Source organism: Podarcis raffonei, chromosome 6 (genome assembly GCF_027172205.1).
Source record: "Podarcis raffonei isolate rPodRaf1 chromosome 6, rPodRaf1.pri, whole genome shotgun sequence".
Lineage (NCBI taxonomy): Eukaryota > Metazoa > Chordata > Lepidosauria > Squamata > Lacertidae > Podarcis > Podarcis raffonei.
This window is the reverse complement of record NC_070607.1, coordinates 91,728,898-91,748,082: the sequence shown is the minus strand read 5'-3', so window position 1 is coordinate 91,748,082 and position 19,185 is coordinate 91,728,898. Positions and strand designations below refer to the sequence as shown.

The following is a 19,185-nucleotide window of genomic DNA, read 5'->3' as shown; positions in this document are numbered from 1 at the left end:
ATTTAGGACAGGTGAGTAGTCTAGAGACTTGGTTCTATTCATGCAGCCAGCCCAGCCCACGCTACTTAAATGATGCTGTACCATGGGTTTATCTCCTATTGCCAAGCACTGCATTAAACAGAAATCATAATACTGGGGTTATTTCTAGTTCTCCCATTTCAGCTTCTTAGGAATAGGCATGCAGGCCAGGTACCCCCCTATAGTGCTTCCTCACACATTTTTTTATTAAAAAAACAGCAACCCATTTGAAACTGCATCATTCTTGCTTGAGAGATACCATGTGGTTTTTAGGGTTTGGGGGTAGATCAGCATCAAAGGGTGTTGTTTCTTCTTCTCCCTGAAAAAAGCTTTTAAATTCTCATCAACCCCACCCCCCCAAAAAAGCTAAATAAGCAGCACATGCAGAAAGGAAGCATAGTGTGAAAGTAACTCTCCGATTCCTAGTCTAATACATTTGCATTGAATGGCTTTTGAAAACTGATTTCTTATAATGCAATTAAGCTTTTTCAAATAAGCAATGGCTGTGCTGTTTCTGCACACATCTTTCAACCTGCAGTATAGAGAGATTTGAAAGGTAGTTCATAGTCAGAAAAGTGAGCTGAGGGTGGAGGAATCAAGCCTTTCAAAAGAAAGAAGTAACACAACAGGAGAGAAGGCCTATATTCAATGCTGCAATCACTCTGCCAATTCAGATTTTGCTCACTGGAGCACCATACCCTTTCATTAACCCGTATGATTGCCTAGGCCAGATTTGCGGTCAAACACATTAGCTTAAGCAGGGACGCGGGTGGCGCTGTGGGTAAAACCTCAGTGCCTAGGACTTGCCGATCGCATGGTCGGCGGTTCGAATCCCCGCGGCGGGGTGAGCTCCCGTCTTTCAGTCCCAGCTCCTGCCCACCTAGCAGTTCGAAAGCACCCCTAAGTGCAAGTAGATAAATAGGTACCGCTTTATAGCGGGAAGTAAACGGCGTTTCCGTGTGCTGCGCTGGTGCTGGTTCGCCAGAGCAGCTTCGTCACACTGGCCACGTCACCCGGAAGTGTCTTCGGACAGCGCTGGCTCCCGGCCTCTTAAGTGAGATGAGCGCACCACCCTAGAGTCGGACACGACTGGCCCGTACGGGCAGGGGTACCTTTACTTTACATTAGCTTAAAAGCATATTTCCAAGCCCACCGGCTCATGCATACATGCTAGGCATCAATGACATTTAAAAACAAAACTTTTGTTGTAAAAAATGATTTCCTGCTACATGAAATCAGTCAAGTGGCCATTCTTAAGACTACAACGGATACAGCCTTGCTGAGATTGAGACTAAAGGTGAATCAAAAGCAGCTTCGTTCCTTCCCCAGCAACTGCATGCTACCTTTCTCTGTAAGAATTGATCATGATTTCGGAAGAATAAATAGGGCACCTTGAGCTCTGACATCAAAACCTTTCCTGTGCTTTGTTTTACTAAGATGTCAGCACCACCAATGGTGCATTTAAGAATGTGACTGATGAAGTGTTGATCTCGAAGGGTAGATACATCTGAAATGACAAAGTATTACAAGAACAGAGAAAACTCTGCTAGGTTTGGAGAAAACGGTGAGAACAAGAGAGGAGGTGTATTATTATTATTTTACAAATATAACATTCATTTGTTCTTACAGACTAGGAACGTATGAATATTTTGGGGAGTGGCAGAAAATAAGAGTAAGAAAGCAATTCAAGATGATGCATAGGAGTTAATATTAATTCAGGTTGACTATGTCAGCAGTGAGCTCAAACTACCCTGTTACTATGATGCTTTAATCAAAAGATTTACTGCCAAATCATGGGCACAGAAGATCTGCAGAGCACATGCATTGGCTTTGAGACTCGGGCAGTAAACATGTACTAAAGAGAGCAGATAAAAAGGGTCAGGTATAAATTTACGCCAGCCACTACATGATGAACATGCAATTAAGTTCCCATGGTGTTATCTTTAGAACAGGGAGGCGAGTAAAAAAATACCACTCAATGGGTTACGGTGTTTACAAAAAAATGTCAGAACCAACACTAAGGAAAGGCGTTAACTCTCACTGCGCCCTGGCTTTTTCCTTTTTTAAAGGAGCCGTTATACATGGCCAGAGATCTCAGAAGAGGACACAGGAGTTTGTCTGGCACAGGGAAGCACCACGGCCACCACAGACTCACTGAAAGGGCGCTAGACTGTTGAGAGCAGAGGATGGCGGAGCATAAACAATGAAAGTACTCGAAGAACATTTCAGTTGGCAGCTTGAAAGGCTAGTGATTAAGTACGGCAGAACAAGCCAACAAGGTCATATTTCTTTACAAAGTAGATACTGACATACTGAACAATACACAAAAATCCTAGGAAACTATTAATACTTAGTGGGTAAGTTCACTGTGTGTGTGTGGACAGTTATATACAGCAGACAACCTTAGCTGACTTCTGGAGGTTTAAGTCTGTGCAAAAGCTTATCAGAAGACTCAGGTCGACGGAACCCCAGAAAGAAGTCCACCTGCCAATGCAAAGGTGTTCTTGGGCAGAGATTCAAACATTTGAAATGTAGGTTTGCAAGCAAAATTTCCACACTGGTATGAGAGGAACCCCCCACCCCACTCTCCTGCGATTCTGGTATCCACACTGGAACTCAACCAATTACACCATGATCCCAAGTTTTCCAGTAGCTTCTCACAACATTAGCAGTTGTGCTATGCTGTAACACATTACAAAGGGAGACAGATGACAAAAGAAGATCTATTGACCACAAGCATCAATAACATACGTAAGACCTGTAGAAATAAATACCTGAATTCTTCTCAAAAGTCATGCAAAGCAGCCAACATGATGAAACTTACAACCTGACCCCTCTTGATTAGCTTCCTTCTGATTTGTTTGGGGGGGGGGAGGGAGATGAATCTATTTTGGAATCTTATATACTGATTTTATCTATAAATGCAGTCAAAGTACCAAACACATGTTCGGTCGCTCAAGAAATTTGCTTCTGTCATTCACGAGTTCTGTTTAACTATCTTGTCTAATCCTTCCAACACTTCATCATTTCTGATATTAGGCAGTTCTGGTAAAAACCAAAAGAGCAAATGGAACCTTCGAGGGAACAAAAACAATGTGACATTTTTCATTTAATTTTTAAAAAGAAATGGAAACTACCAAGGGCAGGAAAAGGAAGTGTCTTGCTCTTGACTCTCCAAGAGTTCATACGGAAGAAGCTCAAACCTTGTTTCTTCTGCGACAGAGATTTAGCTGAATAAGGTAAAGAGTTATTGTTTTTTCCTTTCACACCTTGATAAATCTAAAAACTGCTTCAACAGCATCTTAATTACCATTTTGTATTGTTTCAAACCCACCCCGGCAGCTTCAGTCTCAGTCCACTAATCTGCAATCAGTTCAGTAATCTGCAATCAGTTGAAGACACACTCATATCAGCTTATCCAGAAGTTCTCCAGAACTTCACCTGAAATTCCAATGAGAAGCTGGGCAATCTCGCAAGACTACACATGCAGCATTGTGCTATGAAAGTATGCTTGCATGGGCTTACTTCCTCCAGGCTCTCGCTTTAGGAAGTCGGCATGCTCCGCATACAACAGCAGCATGGTGAGAATATATCTAAGAATGCACAAGGTCATTTCCATGGGAGAGACACGTCTTCATATGGTAATTACAAGAATCTACAAACCAATGTCTTTTTTTGTAGTAGTTGTAAACAGGAGTGGAAAGAGAATGGAACAGTAAGCATGAGGTTTAAACAGGCCCAAAAATGACAAGGACGTTAATCCAGTTACATGGGAAACCTTTTCATCAGAAGTATGACTTTTCCCTCTGCCATGATGGACAGGGATACAAGTCCTACCAGTTCTGGTTATCCCAGCCTTCTTCAGCCGCTGAAGAAGATTCTTTTGTCGTCTTCTTAGGGGTCATTTTGGTTTTGCCCTCCCCGGCTGCATTCTCCCAGTTGGTCTCCCAGTTTTCCCAGCTGTCACTGTTACTGTTCTTGTTATTGGAGACTGTCCCCGACCCCCAGACATCCCAGCTATCAGAGCTCTTCTTCTCGGTAGAATTGTCCACGTACGTCCAGCTGTCGCTGCTTGGGGACTTGTGGGTTTTGGGTGGATCCGAATTGCCAAAGGTCTCCCAAAAGCTTTGATCCACTGCATTGTTCTGGTAGCCTTCGCCACTGCTGTTCTGGTAGCTGTCGCCCTCTGGCGGCCTTTCAAGGAAGAAAACACAGGAGAACAGAAGACTAGTTCATTTCAGCACAGAATGGATCAGAAGGGCTGCTATCGTGTTCAGTCTCGCATCTTGATCTGCTGTTACGCTACACTATTCAATCTCCACCTTAGAAGCGAAAGTGCGGAAACGTAGCTGTGTGTACATGTGCTTTTGTATAGGTTCCACCATATCCCCAGCTAAAGCCAACTCTGGAGTCATTGCAATGTAAATATTGCAGGGAGACAACACTATGCCATCCATGGTGGGATGGGATGGAAATGCCCTATAGACAGCAGTGATGAAGTTTAGGAGAGGGATATCACGAGTTGTCTGGTTTATTTAAAAATAAATTGTGCATGCCATTTGACGTAATAAAAATTTCTGAGTGGTTTACATAAAACTACAACAATTACATTCAATAACATCTCCTAAAGACTAAAAACAGAACAAATGCATATATCACAAATAAAACAGAGCAGCATAAAAAACAGGTTTTCTCAACCACTCAATTTTTAATTCTCTTAAGTTTTTAAGAATGATGTGAGACTAAAAGCAAGCATATCTGAACATAATGGTTTTGGGAGAAAAGGTGCCAGTTGTTTCAAGTTGTGTTCATGTTTTAAAATGCTGTAAATATGTTTCTGAGCATTTGGAAAAGGTCAGAAGAAAATGAATAAGGGACATATAGGTCTAATAAAAGGGTTTTACACCCACTGGATTCTAGAAGGATTATCGTTTTAAAAAAATGGAATACAACCATGTCCGTGTTCTTTGGCCACGGCAGCTGCCAATCAAAACAGATATGAGATATAGAAGCCTGGAGAGTACACATCTAACACAAATACACAAATAGGGGTACCTTTCAGAAGACTCATCTGATTTTCCAGAAAAGAAAGTGGTAACATCTCGCCATCCCTTACTACTTGCTCCCTGGACCTGTGAAATAGAGATTGGGGCAAAATGGAGAAGGAAAACCCAAAGGAAGATTACAAAAACATCATTTGTGACAAAATATCATTTGGGCGGAGTTGGTGTGACGGAAGAGCGGCAGAACCAACTTAATCACCTGCCTCTGAAAGTGGAGCTCTAGAAACTAGACGACACTCTGCTTTGAGCCACTGAGTCAAAGGGACCAGACTCTTAGCAAAATAGGCCAAGCCTTAAAACGTTAAGATTAGCTGATAGGCTCAGATGAAGAACCTGAAAAGCTGCCACTTCATGATTTTTCTGCCTGCTGCAACAATTTTAATGCAGTGCGGTAGATGCCGTATGGATTCTAATTTGATTTCGATTTCTTTTATTTATTATATACAGTACTGCATTTCATTGTATTACAATTTGAATTCCAATTTGTAACACAATAAAGTAAAATAAATAAAAGAAGCAAACAAATGTAATTAGAAGCCAATATAAATGTCTTATCCAACGGATGCGCTGTCTCTCAACCACAAATCCTAGGGACCACCTGCGTGAAGCTTGCAGGCCACCAACTCTTCATGGGCCAGAGTTTGGGAACCTTTCATATAAGGGACGAACACAACATGTTCATGAAAGGTGAGCTCACCACTGATACCAGAGCTACGAAAAGTACTAACGCTATACATCTTTCCAAGGAAATTTACACACTGCTTTTCTTAAAAAAGCATCAGAGCAATTTTAAAATCAAAGCATTCAAGAGAAAAATAGTTAAAACTAGGAAGCATCAGCACTTACCGGTTTTATTAAGCATTGGCAGCAAAAACAGAAGAAAGGGAGAAGGCACGTATATTAGCAAAATTTAGCAGTCTTTGTATTCAATTTAAGCTGTTTCCATATTCCTTTGCAAACTTTATGGCTGGTTATTGGCCCACCCATTGCTACGTTTCATAATGAGGAAGAGAATTTGTTTTAGAAATGCATCCTGTGAGCTCACAGGAAAGTGTTTTTTGTCACATCAATGGTACACGTACCATTTATGAAAAACCCTTTACTAGATATTGAGGGAGTCAGTTTTCACACATGAGCCCGGTTCACGCATTGCTGTAACATTCAATGATTTGTTCAGTCACAGCATAAATGCCGGCTCCCTGCATGTGAGGTCATAGTCAAACTGATTTCCATGAAAAACAGATGCAACCCAATCACTTTCAGTGACACGTGTGACTTGGGCCTAAATAAACAACAACAGAATAGACAGCTGTTTGTCAATGCTGCGTTGCTGCAGGAGAAATTGCTTCCAGCGTTGGAGCACAACATGCCTAAGGAATATGGAGACTGGCTTAATTCCTGGCCTCCTATCCGCTAGGAAGGCCACATCGTACCTTGGAAGCCAAATGCGAGACTCCCTGGGAAACATCATCCATAATTTTTCCATCTTTTACCTACATGAATCGAGATGTCCAAAGTTAGGCGCAGAACAAAATGATGCCACAACTACCTGAGAAAAATGCTATTTGCACCAAAAGTAAACACAAATCTTTCATTCCACAGACAATGAGGTCAGGAGAGTTTGTTACTTTTAAAAGGTTATCTGCTAAGAACTCTGGAATTAATCTTCCTTGGGGGACACAAAGACTTTGGATGCAGCATACTAAGCAATCAAGAAACCAATGGCACGATGAGCACTTACTTTAAAAAGTGAGGCAATTCTTACAAGTATAATCATATTAATTTTTTATACCATAAATGCATTCCTTATTTAGAACTTTACACATTATTCAGAGCCCCTCCTAAGATGTCTGACGACATCTAAAATAATATCTAACTTGGTTCAAAAGTTTGCAATTGATGCAGCACAGATCATAAGCCTCAAAACTTAATTATTCTACCTTTAATTTAGCAATATTGTGTCTTTAGAGGAGAACTGCCATTGATGGACCAGGGGCTGAAAAAGTCCCTCGTTCTCAGCCGAGATCACGGTGCCCCAAAACTATGCATTTTTTGACAGCATGCTCTCGCACGGGTTACAAAACTCATGCAGGAGCGTGGCCCCACCGTTTTGCACTGGGACATGTGGGAGGGTATGGTGGCACCATTCACATAACCAAAGCTACCAACATTTTCAAAAGTAAAGGGTGCATGGCCTGGCTTTTGAAAAACAGGGTGTCTGCAGTACTTAGCTAATTGGGAACCACTGGCCTAGAGTAAAAGTGAATAATCTTAGGGTTCAACAAGCTAGAATACCACCAGGGTTCTGAGTTCAACTCTGCACTCATTGCATAAGCTTCTGCATTTTATTTATTTTAGCCCCACTTATTTTATTTATTTTAGCCCCACTTCCTTGTCTGCAAAATGGACATAACCTGACAGGTTGCTATTAATAAAAAGAGACTATAAAAATCACACTGCAGAGTCTGAAATTCTGAAAGCTGAAACACCCAACTGAATCATATTCATGGGAACAACCAATACTTGATCAAAATGGAATTATATAACGTGATTCCAAAAATCTCTCTCTCTGTAGCACCTTTCCCTGCCGCGTGGACTACAGCTACCGTCAGGGCTATTTAGCATGGGCAAAGATCAGGGGTGGCAGGAGCTGAAGTTCTACAACATCCTAAGCACCAGGTTGGGAAAGCCTTCTCTGCACGCCCTGAAATATTAAGATAGGCTCCTTTTCAGTATTTAGCTCACCTGTGATCTCTGGGAAACGTGAGAACAGAAGTTTGCGGAGGGGCTTTTCAGCAGCTGCCCCAGCCTCAGGGATTAGGATCCCCAGTAACATGTGCTAGTGCCCATGTTAGGGTATTCAATTAAGTGTTCAAACGTGTTCCAAGTCTCTACTATGTCAGGGATTTGTGAAAATTTCTCAGTAATGCCCCATATTATTTATCTATGGCATTTTCTAGCTTTTTGGGGGCTTTATCTGCAGCGAGCTTTGCAACCCTGACCCCTGTGTTAAACTAGCTGGATCTTTAAATGCCACTTGTATTAAGATGAAGGTTTAAAATTGGATTTTTAGGCATATAAGGTTTCATGGACATGCATGAATAAATACTAAACAATGAAACCAAGAGGGGGAATAGAGGGAAGTCAAGCAAGATTATGGTTTTAAAAAAACTAGCAGGATCTTGGGGAACCCTTCAAAGAGGGCCTAGGGTGGTATGCTGTTGGAAGGAAAAAACTAGCTGGATCTTGGGGAACCCTTCAAAGAGGGCCTAGGGAGGTATGCTGTTGGAAGGAGTGGCATGATCTGGCCAAAGAGTGCTGGTGTGTGGGTGCTGGGTATTGTGTTGGACTAGGAACAGGGAGACCCAGGTTCAAGTCTTGACGTGGCCAGGATGGGGTGACATTAGACCTGCCATGTTTTCCCTTAAAATACCTTACCTCACAGGGTTAATAATAATAATAATAATAATAATAATAATAATAATAATAATTTTTTATTATTTATACCCAGCCCATCTGGCTGGGTTTCCCCAGCCACTCTGGGCGGCTTCCAACCAAATATTAAAAACACTATACAGCATCAAACATTAAAAACTTCCCTAAACAGGGCCACCTTCCGATGTCTTTTAAAGGTAAGATAGTTGCTTGTAAGCCACCCTGAGCTCCTTGGAGGAAGGGCAGGATATTATGATGATAATAAATAAACAAAGCGTTTGAGACAGACGAATTAAACGCCAAGAAGGATGAGGGGGAAATATCAATGTCACATCCTTTTGAACTGGACTCTCAGATCTTTGGCTGCAAATCTCTTGAAGTATAATGCCAGAACCTGGTTTTGATAACACCAACAGGGAAGTGTTTTTTAGACTATTTTGGGGAGGAACTGTACTGCCACCCTGTGTGCACACAATTTCACACTGGAGAAGCTCATGTTGTGTAAGAAGGAAAATGGTATTCAGTTCCCATTACCAATGTACTCATTTCCAAAGTTACCTTCTCCTGTGCAGGTTTGAGGACATTTTCATTTATACTCTGACCTAACTCTGAAGCCTAGTTAAAAGTAAAACAAACACAAAAGTCAGTTACACTTTTCTTCATAGGAAACATCTAACATGTATTGCCACGGAAAGGAGCCACTAGACTTTCAAAGAAAAGGAAGAAAGAAAGGGAAAAAAGACAAAAGCAGGACAGAGAAGCCCTGATCTTTGCCTGGTACAAGCGAGAGAGTGAGCTTTAAGCACACAATGCGTATTCACAAAGAGACGGGGAAATACACTGAGATGTACAAGACTACAGGGCTGCTTCAGTATCCTCGAACTGGTTCCTTTAAGCAAGTCCCAACAGACCAAAAGAAAATATCCTTGCTAAACCAAAGGTTACTTTAGGGGTGAATGTGCTGCCACTGCAGAGAGGTCAGTTCCCATGCTGCTCCAGCAACATGCAAGAAAACTTCACTCAAGAGGTTTGGTCACACTGTGCGATTACTCAGATGTAAGAACACAATATGGCCCTTATCATGTAGGCATTAACTTAAAATTATTGGAGGGGCATGAGGACTAACCACACTGAAGCTACTGGGTGATCACAACCACTGCACTACAGTAACATGAAGTCAGCAAGTTCTTTCGGAAAGATAAATGCAACATACTCTGAAGTTACGCAAGCAATGGCAAGCCCATATGAGATTTCCTGTGGCTAGGTAACGCAGAAGACCTGCTCTTCCCAATTCCACAGCCTAACTTTCATGCTCTTTGCCAAGATGCACAAACATAACTTGTAGAAAAAACAGACAACTACCTAGGAAAGAGATGCAGAAGGCTTTTAAACTAGAAATGAAACGCAACTGATTTTGTACTCTGGTGCCTCAGGTGTGGCCTGTTAGTCCGGGAGATGCACTTCCTTTGCCCTGTTCTGCTTCTCTAGACCTATAAAGTGTTACACCTAGAAATACGAAATGGTGCGAAATTGTACCCAGTTAATTGGGGGAAGACAGAGGGAGGGAGGGAGAGAATGAATTATTGGTTAGAGGTTAAAAAGAGAAGGAATACACTTGTGGACCGGTAACATTATGACACTCAGATCTAGACTGCCCAAGTTGACCCTACAGTAGCTGCTTTGGGGGATATGGATTGGAATAGATGACCCGTAGTCCCTTTAGACCAGGCACCCCCAAACTCGGACCTCCAGCTGTTTGGGGACTACAGTTCCTATCATCCCTGACCACTGGTCCTGTTAAGCTAGGGATGATGGGAGTTGTAGTCCCAAAACAGCTGGCGGGCCGAGTTTGGGGGTGCCTGCTTTAGACCAAGAACATTCTATTCATCCTTCAGTTGTTTCCCAGAATAATGTTATTTCTTGCTGCTATTTCTTATTGGATGCTAAGTATTATGGAAGAACACAGTTGCACTTCTCCTGAATCTTGTCTTACTCTACAGAGTTACATGCATTGTGAGTTAAGGGTGGGATGAGTGACTGAACTCTTCCTTACCAATTTTTAAATTTCTGTGTGATTAAGTTGTAAAGCTTGGGGGAAATCCCTGCTCATCTTCCTGCCTAATACCAAAGTCTCCTCATCTAATCTGTCACCATGTTAAACTAGAAATGAAAACAATTAAGGTATTGGACTAACATGGCTGGCATCTTCTTTATCTGTTACCATGCCTGTTGATGCTAACAGGATAGTGTGGAAGTTCACAACCTAAAGTAAGTCTGTCTAGTCCATGCCCTTGTTTGTTAAGAGGGCCAGTGTCTGGTTCAATTCACAGAATATGCACAACTTATTCTCCTGACAATATGCAGCTGATGGAATTGTTAACCCTGTGGAAGAGACAGAGCACAGAGGCTTGACAGATCTGTGACTGAATGCTGAACACCCTTTTCCCCATGAACAAAGCCTTCAGGGGAACATCTATTGCTAACTGTGACGTTACCATGTATAAGAGAGTGCTGGAGGGGAAATAGTTAAATAGGTTGCGCAGACAGGGCCCAGGGGGGTGGAGTCAGTGGGTCTATAAAGGAGTTCTGGGAGTTAGTTCGTTGTGTGTAGTAGGTTGGTTTGAGTGTGTTGGCTGGTTGGGAAAAGCAGTTGGTAATAGAGAGACAGTTAGGGCAGTTGGTCCTTGAGTGTGGGATGGTAGCAGAGATAGAGAGAGGAACATAAGAATAAGAAAGTAAAGAGGAACACTGTTTGGAATGCTGTAATAGTTTTGTTTTAAGTCTGAAATAAAATACACTCTTCTTTATGAATTGAAAAGCTGACTGAGACTGAAGTGATTTTACCAGGGAGGACCTGGTTGGTGGCAGTGGATTAGTGGTGTACGGGTCAATAGTCCGTGAGATGACCGGGGGCTCCGTACGAACGCCACACTAACCTCATTTCCAAATACTTCCCTAATGTAAATACAGTTCTGGATACACCTCAGTCCTGAGTGCTCATCCCATAAACCCACGCGTTGAGTGAGCCTTTGACATCCAACATTTACAAAATAGTATGGATTGGAATATATACTTAGGACTCTTGCTTGATGCAGCCTATTTTAAAACAAGCCGAAGGAGACATTACAGAAAGATGCAGACAACACCGTTCAACGAAAATGACTTGATTTCAAAGTGAGGGGGGTTAAAGTGAAATTATAAAAGACAGCTAGCAGCAAAATGTACAAACTCAGCACAGAAACAAAGCACCCATGCATGAGAATTGAGGGGAGGGCTTTACCGGATCTGCCTGCTGTTTGTGGCCCCAAAACTTTAGACCCAGGCAGCACAAGAGAAGAGAGCAAGGGAGGTAGAAGAAGCAGCTTTTAGCAAAAGATCTAACGTACTCGTTTTTTCCTGGCAAGAAAGCATGATATTTATCCCAACATCAGTGCCTCAATGACAAGCAAAATGTTTAGTCTCTTGATTACCATGCCGAACTAAATTGTCAAAAATAAACTAAAATAAAATTATATAGTCAGGGCTGAGAGCGAGAGTCAGCTTGTAAGCATGAGCTAGGAAGCAATACTCCAATTGCTAATTGGGAAAATTTGCCATCATGTACTGACTGAGAAGGCAGCAGTGTTGCTGAGATGGCTTGTCAGTAGGGCTGGTAAGTTAACTCCAGTGTAGCGTTTTGAATATATATGCATGTTGATACTAATATGACATTCAACAAGGTTTAAATAAGGATCTATGACTCCCGTAAGAAGGCAGGAAAGGAAAATCAAGTCAATATCAAACGTTATATATTTTACAGAAGGGGAAAATATCTGCAGGCTTTGTGTTCTGCCAACATCTGCCAGGAATACTGATTTAATTTTCCCTTGAAAGACACACCATTTTAGCTTGCAAGACGGTTTCAGTTAAACAGGAATTAATTTCACTGGGCATGTGAATGCACCCAAGGATATATTCCTCATAGAATCCAAAGCCTTTGCTTTGCACAACTTGATATAAATGCACCAACGCTTTTCTACAAACTGCTTAGGTTTGTTTTAGTACAAATACGCTCTTATAGAAGCTGGTTTCTATTAGCGTGTTCCCTTCACCAACAAGGCAAGCACCTCAGGAACATGCAGGATTGCCACTGAGAAGGTAGCGTGTAGATGCTCACACACAGATATCATTTGTATAAACCAGCTTCTCTGAGTGGGTATTACACACATGTAAACACCTCAGTTCCTATAAATAGCACCATCATCTGAGCATCTCCCAGCTGTGACTTTATGGCAGTCCCACAGAGATTCCAGCATAGTATCAACCAGCCCCAAGTTATGATCTATGCAAATTGTGCATTGATTAGGAGGCAATTCAAGTCTGGAGGCTATTGCTTAATAGAGAAGCAATATTTGAGGTTCTGCAACACTAACTGCAGGCTACATAATTTTACCTGAGGAAACTGTAATCCGTTTCCACATTACGTACACTGCATAACCTACAATTCCCCTCTCTGTAGATTTATTTACTTCTAATGAATTGCTTTCCGCCACTCCCTTAGGCGAAATGCTTGACGTGACAAAGGAGTAAATTCTGCAGCCATGGGCTAAAATGTAAAATATGCATGCCATAAGTGGAAAGTGAATTAACAGAACCCCTGTTCAATTTAGATGTATGACACAACATTCTCTATTAAAATAAGAAAGGACACATGCCTGATCGCAACAGTATGCTGTCTGGGTTTTTTAAAAAGCAACAGTCGATGGTGCAAAGTGCAAAGATGATGAGTGGTTTTATAGGTTTTTAGAGCAGATTCTTGCTATCCAGTTGTAGATATTCTGCAACTTGGTAGCAAAACACTAAATAAATGTCTGATGAGTCAACAGGTGCAACCTCTGTTTTCTAGTGTGTTTCAAAACATACCTCATCTGCTTCCTAACTTAAGAGTACATGACGCTTTCAACACAATACCTCTGACACTGGAACCTAATTTGCAGTTTCTCAGAGAAGATCCGGCAGATTGTAAATATTCCAAGAGAATTCAAACTGCTGAGGAAAAGAGAACCAGTGAAGATTTTTAGTGTTGGGTTAGCCACATAACAGAAGGACTTGTGAAAAATCACCTTTTGAGTTGCTTGAGATCCAAATTTGGTAGCCTGTTAATAGAAGCAAAAATTATTTGTTTCAATCTTTTATTTTCCCCTTAGCAATTCAAAGCACAGACACTGATGATGTGGACTGCAGTGCCACAAGATTCTTCTGTGGCTTTACTGGAGCAACCTAACATCTTCCCCCCTTGGCATTATAACGTTCTTATGTTTCTCAAAATCTTACAAAACGGCTACCACTCTAAGGAAGTTTTAAGAGCCACTAATCTCAAAACTTTGCTTTGTTAGGATCCTTCCATATGGGAGACTTCTAGCATTACCCAAACACTGGTCCCATCCCCCCGCCCCACCCTCTGCTGTAAGCTATAGGCAGAAAAACAACTGACTTTCCACACTTCAAGGTTATTGTGTGTACACATCCTCTTATGTTCTGCCCACGTGTGATAATGGCCATGTGGGTTTTGAGGATCCCATTCGCCAGAGAAATGTTCTCTAAAATCATTTTGCCACTAGAAAGGACGTCTGCACCTCCGAAAACAATTGTGGAGGGAGATCTTCTCCTTTGCCAGTACAGAAATGCCTCACACCAGCCAAGGAGAAACAGAGCACTATGCTCCTCTTTTTCCAGCTTCAGCTTGCTCTTATTAGTAAAAAGCAGGTGAGGTGGGGAAAACTGGATAAAAATTAGATTTACTATCAAGGACAGCCAAGATGCTCAACCACTTTAAAGCATCAATGCCGTTTCCAAAACATGCCTTTTTGAAAATTCCACAAGTAATTTCTGATAAATATCAATTAGCATGGTTTCTCTTTTTTTAAGGAGACTAGCTGAATCCATAAAAAGTAGCTGTAACAGCAGCTATTAGACCTGAAAGCTAAAACAAATCTCCACTGTAAAAGGCAATATTCTTCTGGATATGAGAATCTATGAAAACACACACACAGAGCGAGAGACAAATTAAGGGAAGGCTGTTCCCTTCATGCCCAGATTGTAAGCTTCCAAAGGCATCGGGCTGGCTGTGCTGGAAACAGAATGAACCAGAAGGATTCTTGTGTTCTTGACAGGATATTGGTTGACAGCCAAGGCTGGCTCTGCCATGCGGCAGGGCAAAGCAGCCTGGTCTATGAGGTGGCTAGATGAAAGCAGGAATTGGTGTATGAATGGTGCAGCAAGACTTTTAAAAGTGTTTGACCTGATGAGAGGGGTGTCTGAACTCCTCTTCAGACAATACTGTTTGCAGCCTGTAATGCAGATTATTTTACAAAGCAACAGTTTTGAGTTCTCTCAGGATGGATTCAGTTGACCTGATGTCTCACATGATGATGGCAGTTGCCCTCCTGCTAGGAAGGCCATTTAAAGCTTTCACCACACAGCAATTCCTCAAAAGCACTTATGTGGGAAGATGATCATCAGGTGAATGGGTGGTTAATGAGCATCTGAAGGCATCCTTAGCAGAATGCAGAAAGCAACAAACCGAGCCCATTGCTGCAGGTGTTTGGTTCCTTTTAGGTTTTCGCCTGTAAAAGGTCAGCTTCCTAAGAGAAACCCCATTACACAGAGCAAGCTGGATAACTTCATTTGCTGGATTATAGTGTTTACTTACACCTTCTTTAGCTGCAGAAGCAAACTTGCTTGCTCCAGAAGTAAAACTACTCCACCCCTGAAAGAAGAAGCAGAGAATGGTTAGGTCTGCTCCATTCTTACCAAGGTAAAACAACAACAAAAAATGTTTCTTTCAACAACCAAGTGCAGAGAAAATCTAATAACCTTTCTGTATCAGGTGAGGGGAACCTCTGGACATTGTTCACCTCCATCTACCACCATCCCTAATGATATTGGACGGAGCTGATGGGAGTTGGAGTCCAAATGTCTGGAATGCCCCAGGTTCCCCACCTTTGCTCTGCATCGTAACAGCACAGACTCATCCACCTTGTCATATACACTACCCCAATACTCGGTAAGCTAAGCCTCTTTGTTTGAAAGTGCACAGCTCCCAACTTGCACAAAGGCCAAAACTGGTAGCCATAATAAAAACGTGCAACCCTTGCTTGATCCATGGGCTTAACTACAGGAAGGTAGAAAGGTGAGGCAAAATAAGGGAAAGATCATTTCCTTAATTCAGGGGAGCCGATGTAGTTTGGAAAGTTTCCCTGGTTTGGAAAGTCACCAGCTCTTAGCTTCAAGTTCAAGCAAGTTCTACAAATCATGATTTCCCCTCTCTTGTTTTCTTCTTCTTCTTTTTCTACACTAACCATACACAATGACACTGTTGATTTTGTAAAATGGAGCCACAACAAGTAGCCCTTTTCCCTACTGCTTCTCTCCTGCCCGGGAAGCCTCCTGCCAGTTCCATTCTCCCTGCCTGAAGCCTTTATGCAGGTAGAGGAGGCCAGTGACATTTCAGAGTGTACTCTTTTCAAATGCATTGAAAACCATTTTGAAAAAGAACTGGGGAGTTGCTTGTCACTGCAGTGAAAACGAATGTTTTGAGAGGGTAGAGAGAACGAAGGAGAATAATTCCATATTACTTGACTTTAAGATGCTGTGCTAGTATTTCTAGAAAGACCGGCATGAAGGCAAGAAAGGTTAGCGCAGCTAAACATGAACGAAATCAATACTAGAAGCATTCTGGCAAGAAAGCAAAGCAAAGCAAGTGGATAAATTATCATTTTGATTTGATTACCATTCCGATAAGCAATCAAGCACACCATTAGTCAAGTTGTCCACTGTGGTTGTTTTCTATGATGCACAGTTATTCATTTCTTAGCATTATACTCCAAGTGTTGAAGTAATCTGTCTAAAATTGCGCTCTGTCGTCTCTACTTTTTAAATTGTTGTTTCAGACATGATGTAATATGGGGAACCTTGGCTTGCTTACTGGCAACAGAAGAGTGAAAGAATAAGAATGCATCTTATATCAGCGTATGCACAGGAAAAGCAGCTACTTACTGAATACAAAGAGGACATGGCATTATTGAGAAAGTCATCTTCCTTTTTGGGAGGCGCAACTGTGTTCCCAAACCCCACGTAACGATTTTCTTGACCCCTGAATCAAAGCACACAAGATGTTTGAGCTCAAATATAGGATATGCCTTAAACCACTATAAGCAACTGATGCAAGCTTTATCTACAGGGTTGTTTTACCTATATCGTTGGAGGAGAGAAAGGAATGTTTGTGGGTCTCCCTGGTGAGATGAGGAGGAAGAGGAGGAGGATAATAATAATTTATTTATACCTCGCCCATCTGGCTGGGTTTCTAACAAATCCTCACAAGTTCTCTTTCATGGGCAAACAACTTAGGAAAGGCCCGTCTCTCACTGTTGTTGTTTTTTTAAAAAATTATTATTATTATTATTTTCCCCAGAGGAGTAGAGGGCGTGAGTGAGACTTGTGCTGGTTTTGCAAAAGTTCTCTGTGAAGCAAGCATCCTTTTCCCCCAGCATCTTATGGAAAATTCAATGGAGGGGAGCTTTGTGCAGAGCATTCAGGACAGGGGTGGTTACCACAGGGGAGAGGACAATCACAGTTGGCAACGAAGGAGAAGTGATTCTTACCCTTGGTAGGAGCCAAGATCATCATTTAACCAATCTTCGAAGGCTTTGTCAGAAGGGGCACCAGTATTCTGGGGTTGTCCAGCAGAGCTCCTGCAAAGAAAATAAACAAACCCATACATCAAACATTATTATGCCATAGTAATTGGACCACTTGAAATTGACAAGCACTGGAGAAAAGTGCATAGGGCATCTATAAATGTAAATTAGCAAACCTTGCTAACAGAAGGTATAATCCTGCAAACATTGCACAGCATTTGTGGAATGCACTCCCCTCCCCCTCTTGGTGCAGACACTCTTATAATTTCAGCATTAAGTAAAAAACAATTTTTTTACCCAGCCATTTGTAGGTGACTAGGAACGTTAATGGTCTAAGTGCTGGAGCCCTGGAGACTTATTAATGTTATTTTGACTGCCTTTTTGTCGTGCTGATTTATACTTTTGATTGTTCCAACTAATTTTTGTATGTAATTTATGCATCATAGTTGTGCTGCACCTCACTCTGGAATAAATTTGAGATGAAGGCCAGGATAAAAAGACTCTTGATGAATAAACAAAAGAGGTCTGCCTTCCTACATGCAACTCAAGAGTGCAAGAGCATGATCAAAAATAAAATGAAGAACCTTGGTCAGCTTCTTAAAGACTAACATCAGCCCCATTTCTTCTCCTATCTCCCTGGTAACAGGTACAGTGGCACCTCGGGTTAAGTACTTAATTCGTTCCGGAGGTCTGTTCTTAACCTGAAACTGTTCTTAACCTGAAGCACCACTTTAGCTAATGGGGCCTCCTGCTGCCGCCGCACCGCAAGAGCACGATTTCTGTGCTTATCCTGAAGCAAAGTTCTTAACCTGAAGCACTATTTCTGAGTTAGCGGAGTGTGTAACCTGAAGCATATGTAACCTGAAGCGTATGTAACCCGAGGTACCACTGTACAAAAATGTAACAGCATGGCCCATCCCCCTAGATGTGATGTTGCATAATGCGTAATAGCCATGCGCATTCTCCAGTATTCACCTCCATCATTAGTCTAAGCACCTTCAGATGGTTAACATAATAGCCTTAGAACAACCACACACTGTGCAAAATAAAGAGATCTCTACCTGTGAGCTGAGGAGAGAGCAACCTTGGGCTGAGGTGGAGTCCAGTTTCTGGCAGAAGAAGTTTCAACTGACCATTCTTTACCTTCCGCTTCTGCTGCCACCTAAAAAGAATAATATCTTAAAGACACAAATTCTATTTGCTACTGCGCAGTAGAAACAAAGAAAAGGTTTGATGTAGCCTGCTTCTAAGCTCTGCGGGAAAGGATATGCCACTCCCTAGCCCCGGAGACTGGGAGGAAAGCACCACAGAAGGACTTTCCTGAAGCAGGGAATGGAAGCAGATAGGTTTGTAGGGCCACTCAGGCTCCCTACTGATTTATCAAGGCCCAAGAAACCAGCTATTCACATCCAAAGTGTAAATAACTTGCTGAAGTCTCTACAATAAATGGCAATAGCCATCTATTTAGAAGACCTTTTAAAAAGGGACTAGGAAAATTCATGGAGAAGATGTCTATCAACAGACATTAGCCACAGAGATAAATGGAACTGCACTGTTCAGAGACTGGATACTAGACACAAGAGATATAACCAGCAGGAAGGGGCTGTTGCCTCCCTATACTGTCTATAAGCTTCCCAGAAGCATCAGACTGACATGAATGTTGAATGTTCCAATAATGCTAAAATCATTGTTTAATTACATTTACCTTATCTCTGAAGAGCGCAGCTGCTTTACTGTTGTACTTCTCTTGCAGCGACCAGCAAGGATCATAGTCCTCTTGAGTCTCTAAAAACTCCCGGAATTTACGGTTACCACCAGCCTTCATTTTCTCCAGTTCAATGTCCTTCCATTTGTCCATTGTGACAGAGCGCACAAAACTGAGAACCAGAAAGGCAACCGCCACACCCCATTGTTAATATCTTTGTGCATCAGCAGCTTTGTACACCAGCAACAAAAGCTTTCCAAAATAACTTCTGTATCACCAGGGGGGC

The 19,185-nt window shown here is 41.9% G+C and overlaps 1 protein-coding gene across 8 annotated transcripts in view; it reads right to left on the bottom strand.

The window, feature by feature from the left end:
* Window positions 1-2,727: 2,727 nt before the first annotated feature.
* The window catches only part of ARFGAP1 (ADP ribosylation factor GTPase activating protein 1), a 29,529-nt gene continuing 13,071 nt past the window's right edge, over window positions 2,728-19,185 (bottom strand). Inside the window, exons 4-14 of one of the 8 annotated variants that reach the window (XM_053394479.1) lie at window positions 18,900-19,071; window positions 18,256-18,356; window positions 17,159-17,248; window positions 16,554-16,650; window positions 15,208-15,264; window positions 13,619-13,651; window positions 11,797-11,826; window positions 9,075-9,131; window positions 6,515-6,574; window positions 5,074-5,150; window positions 2,728-4,212 (exon numbers count right to left, since the gene is read on the bottom strand). In XM_053394479.1, coding sequence (XP_053250454.1) covers window positions 3,852-4,212; window positions 5,074-5,150; window positions 6,515-6,574; window positions 9,075-9,131; window positions 11,797-11,826; window positions 13,619-13,651; window positions 15,208-15,264; window positions 16,554-16,650; window positions 17,159-17,248; window positions 18,256-18,356; window positions 18,900-19,071 — 1,135 coding nt within the window. In that variant the 3' untranslated portion in view covers window positions 2,728-3,851. The remainder of the gene's footprint in view (window positions 4,213-5,073; window positions 5,151-6,514; window positions 6,575-9,074; window positions 9,132-11,796; window positions 11,827-13,618; window positions 13,652-15,207; window positions 15,265-16,553; window positions 16,651-17,158; window positions 17,249-18,255; window positions 18,357-18,899; window positions 19,072-19,185) is intronic. The other 7 variants (XM_053394481.1, XM_053394480.1, XM_053394484.1 and 4 more) reach the window with 7 other exon arrangements.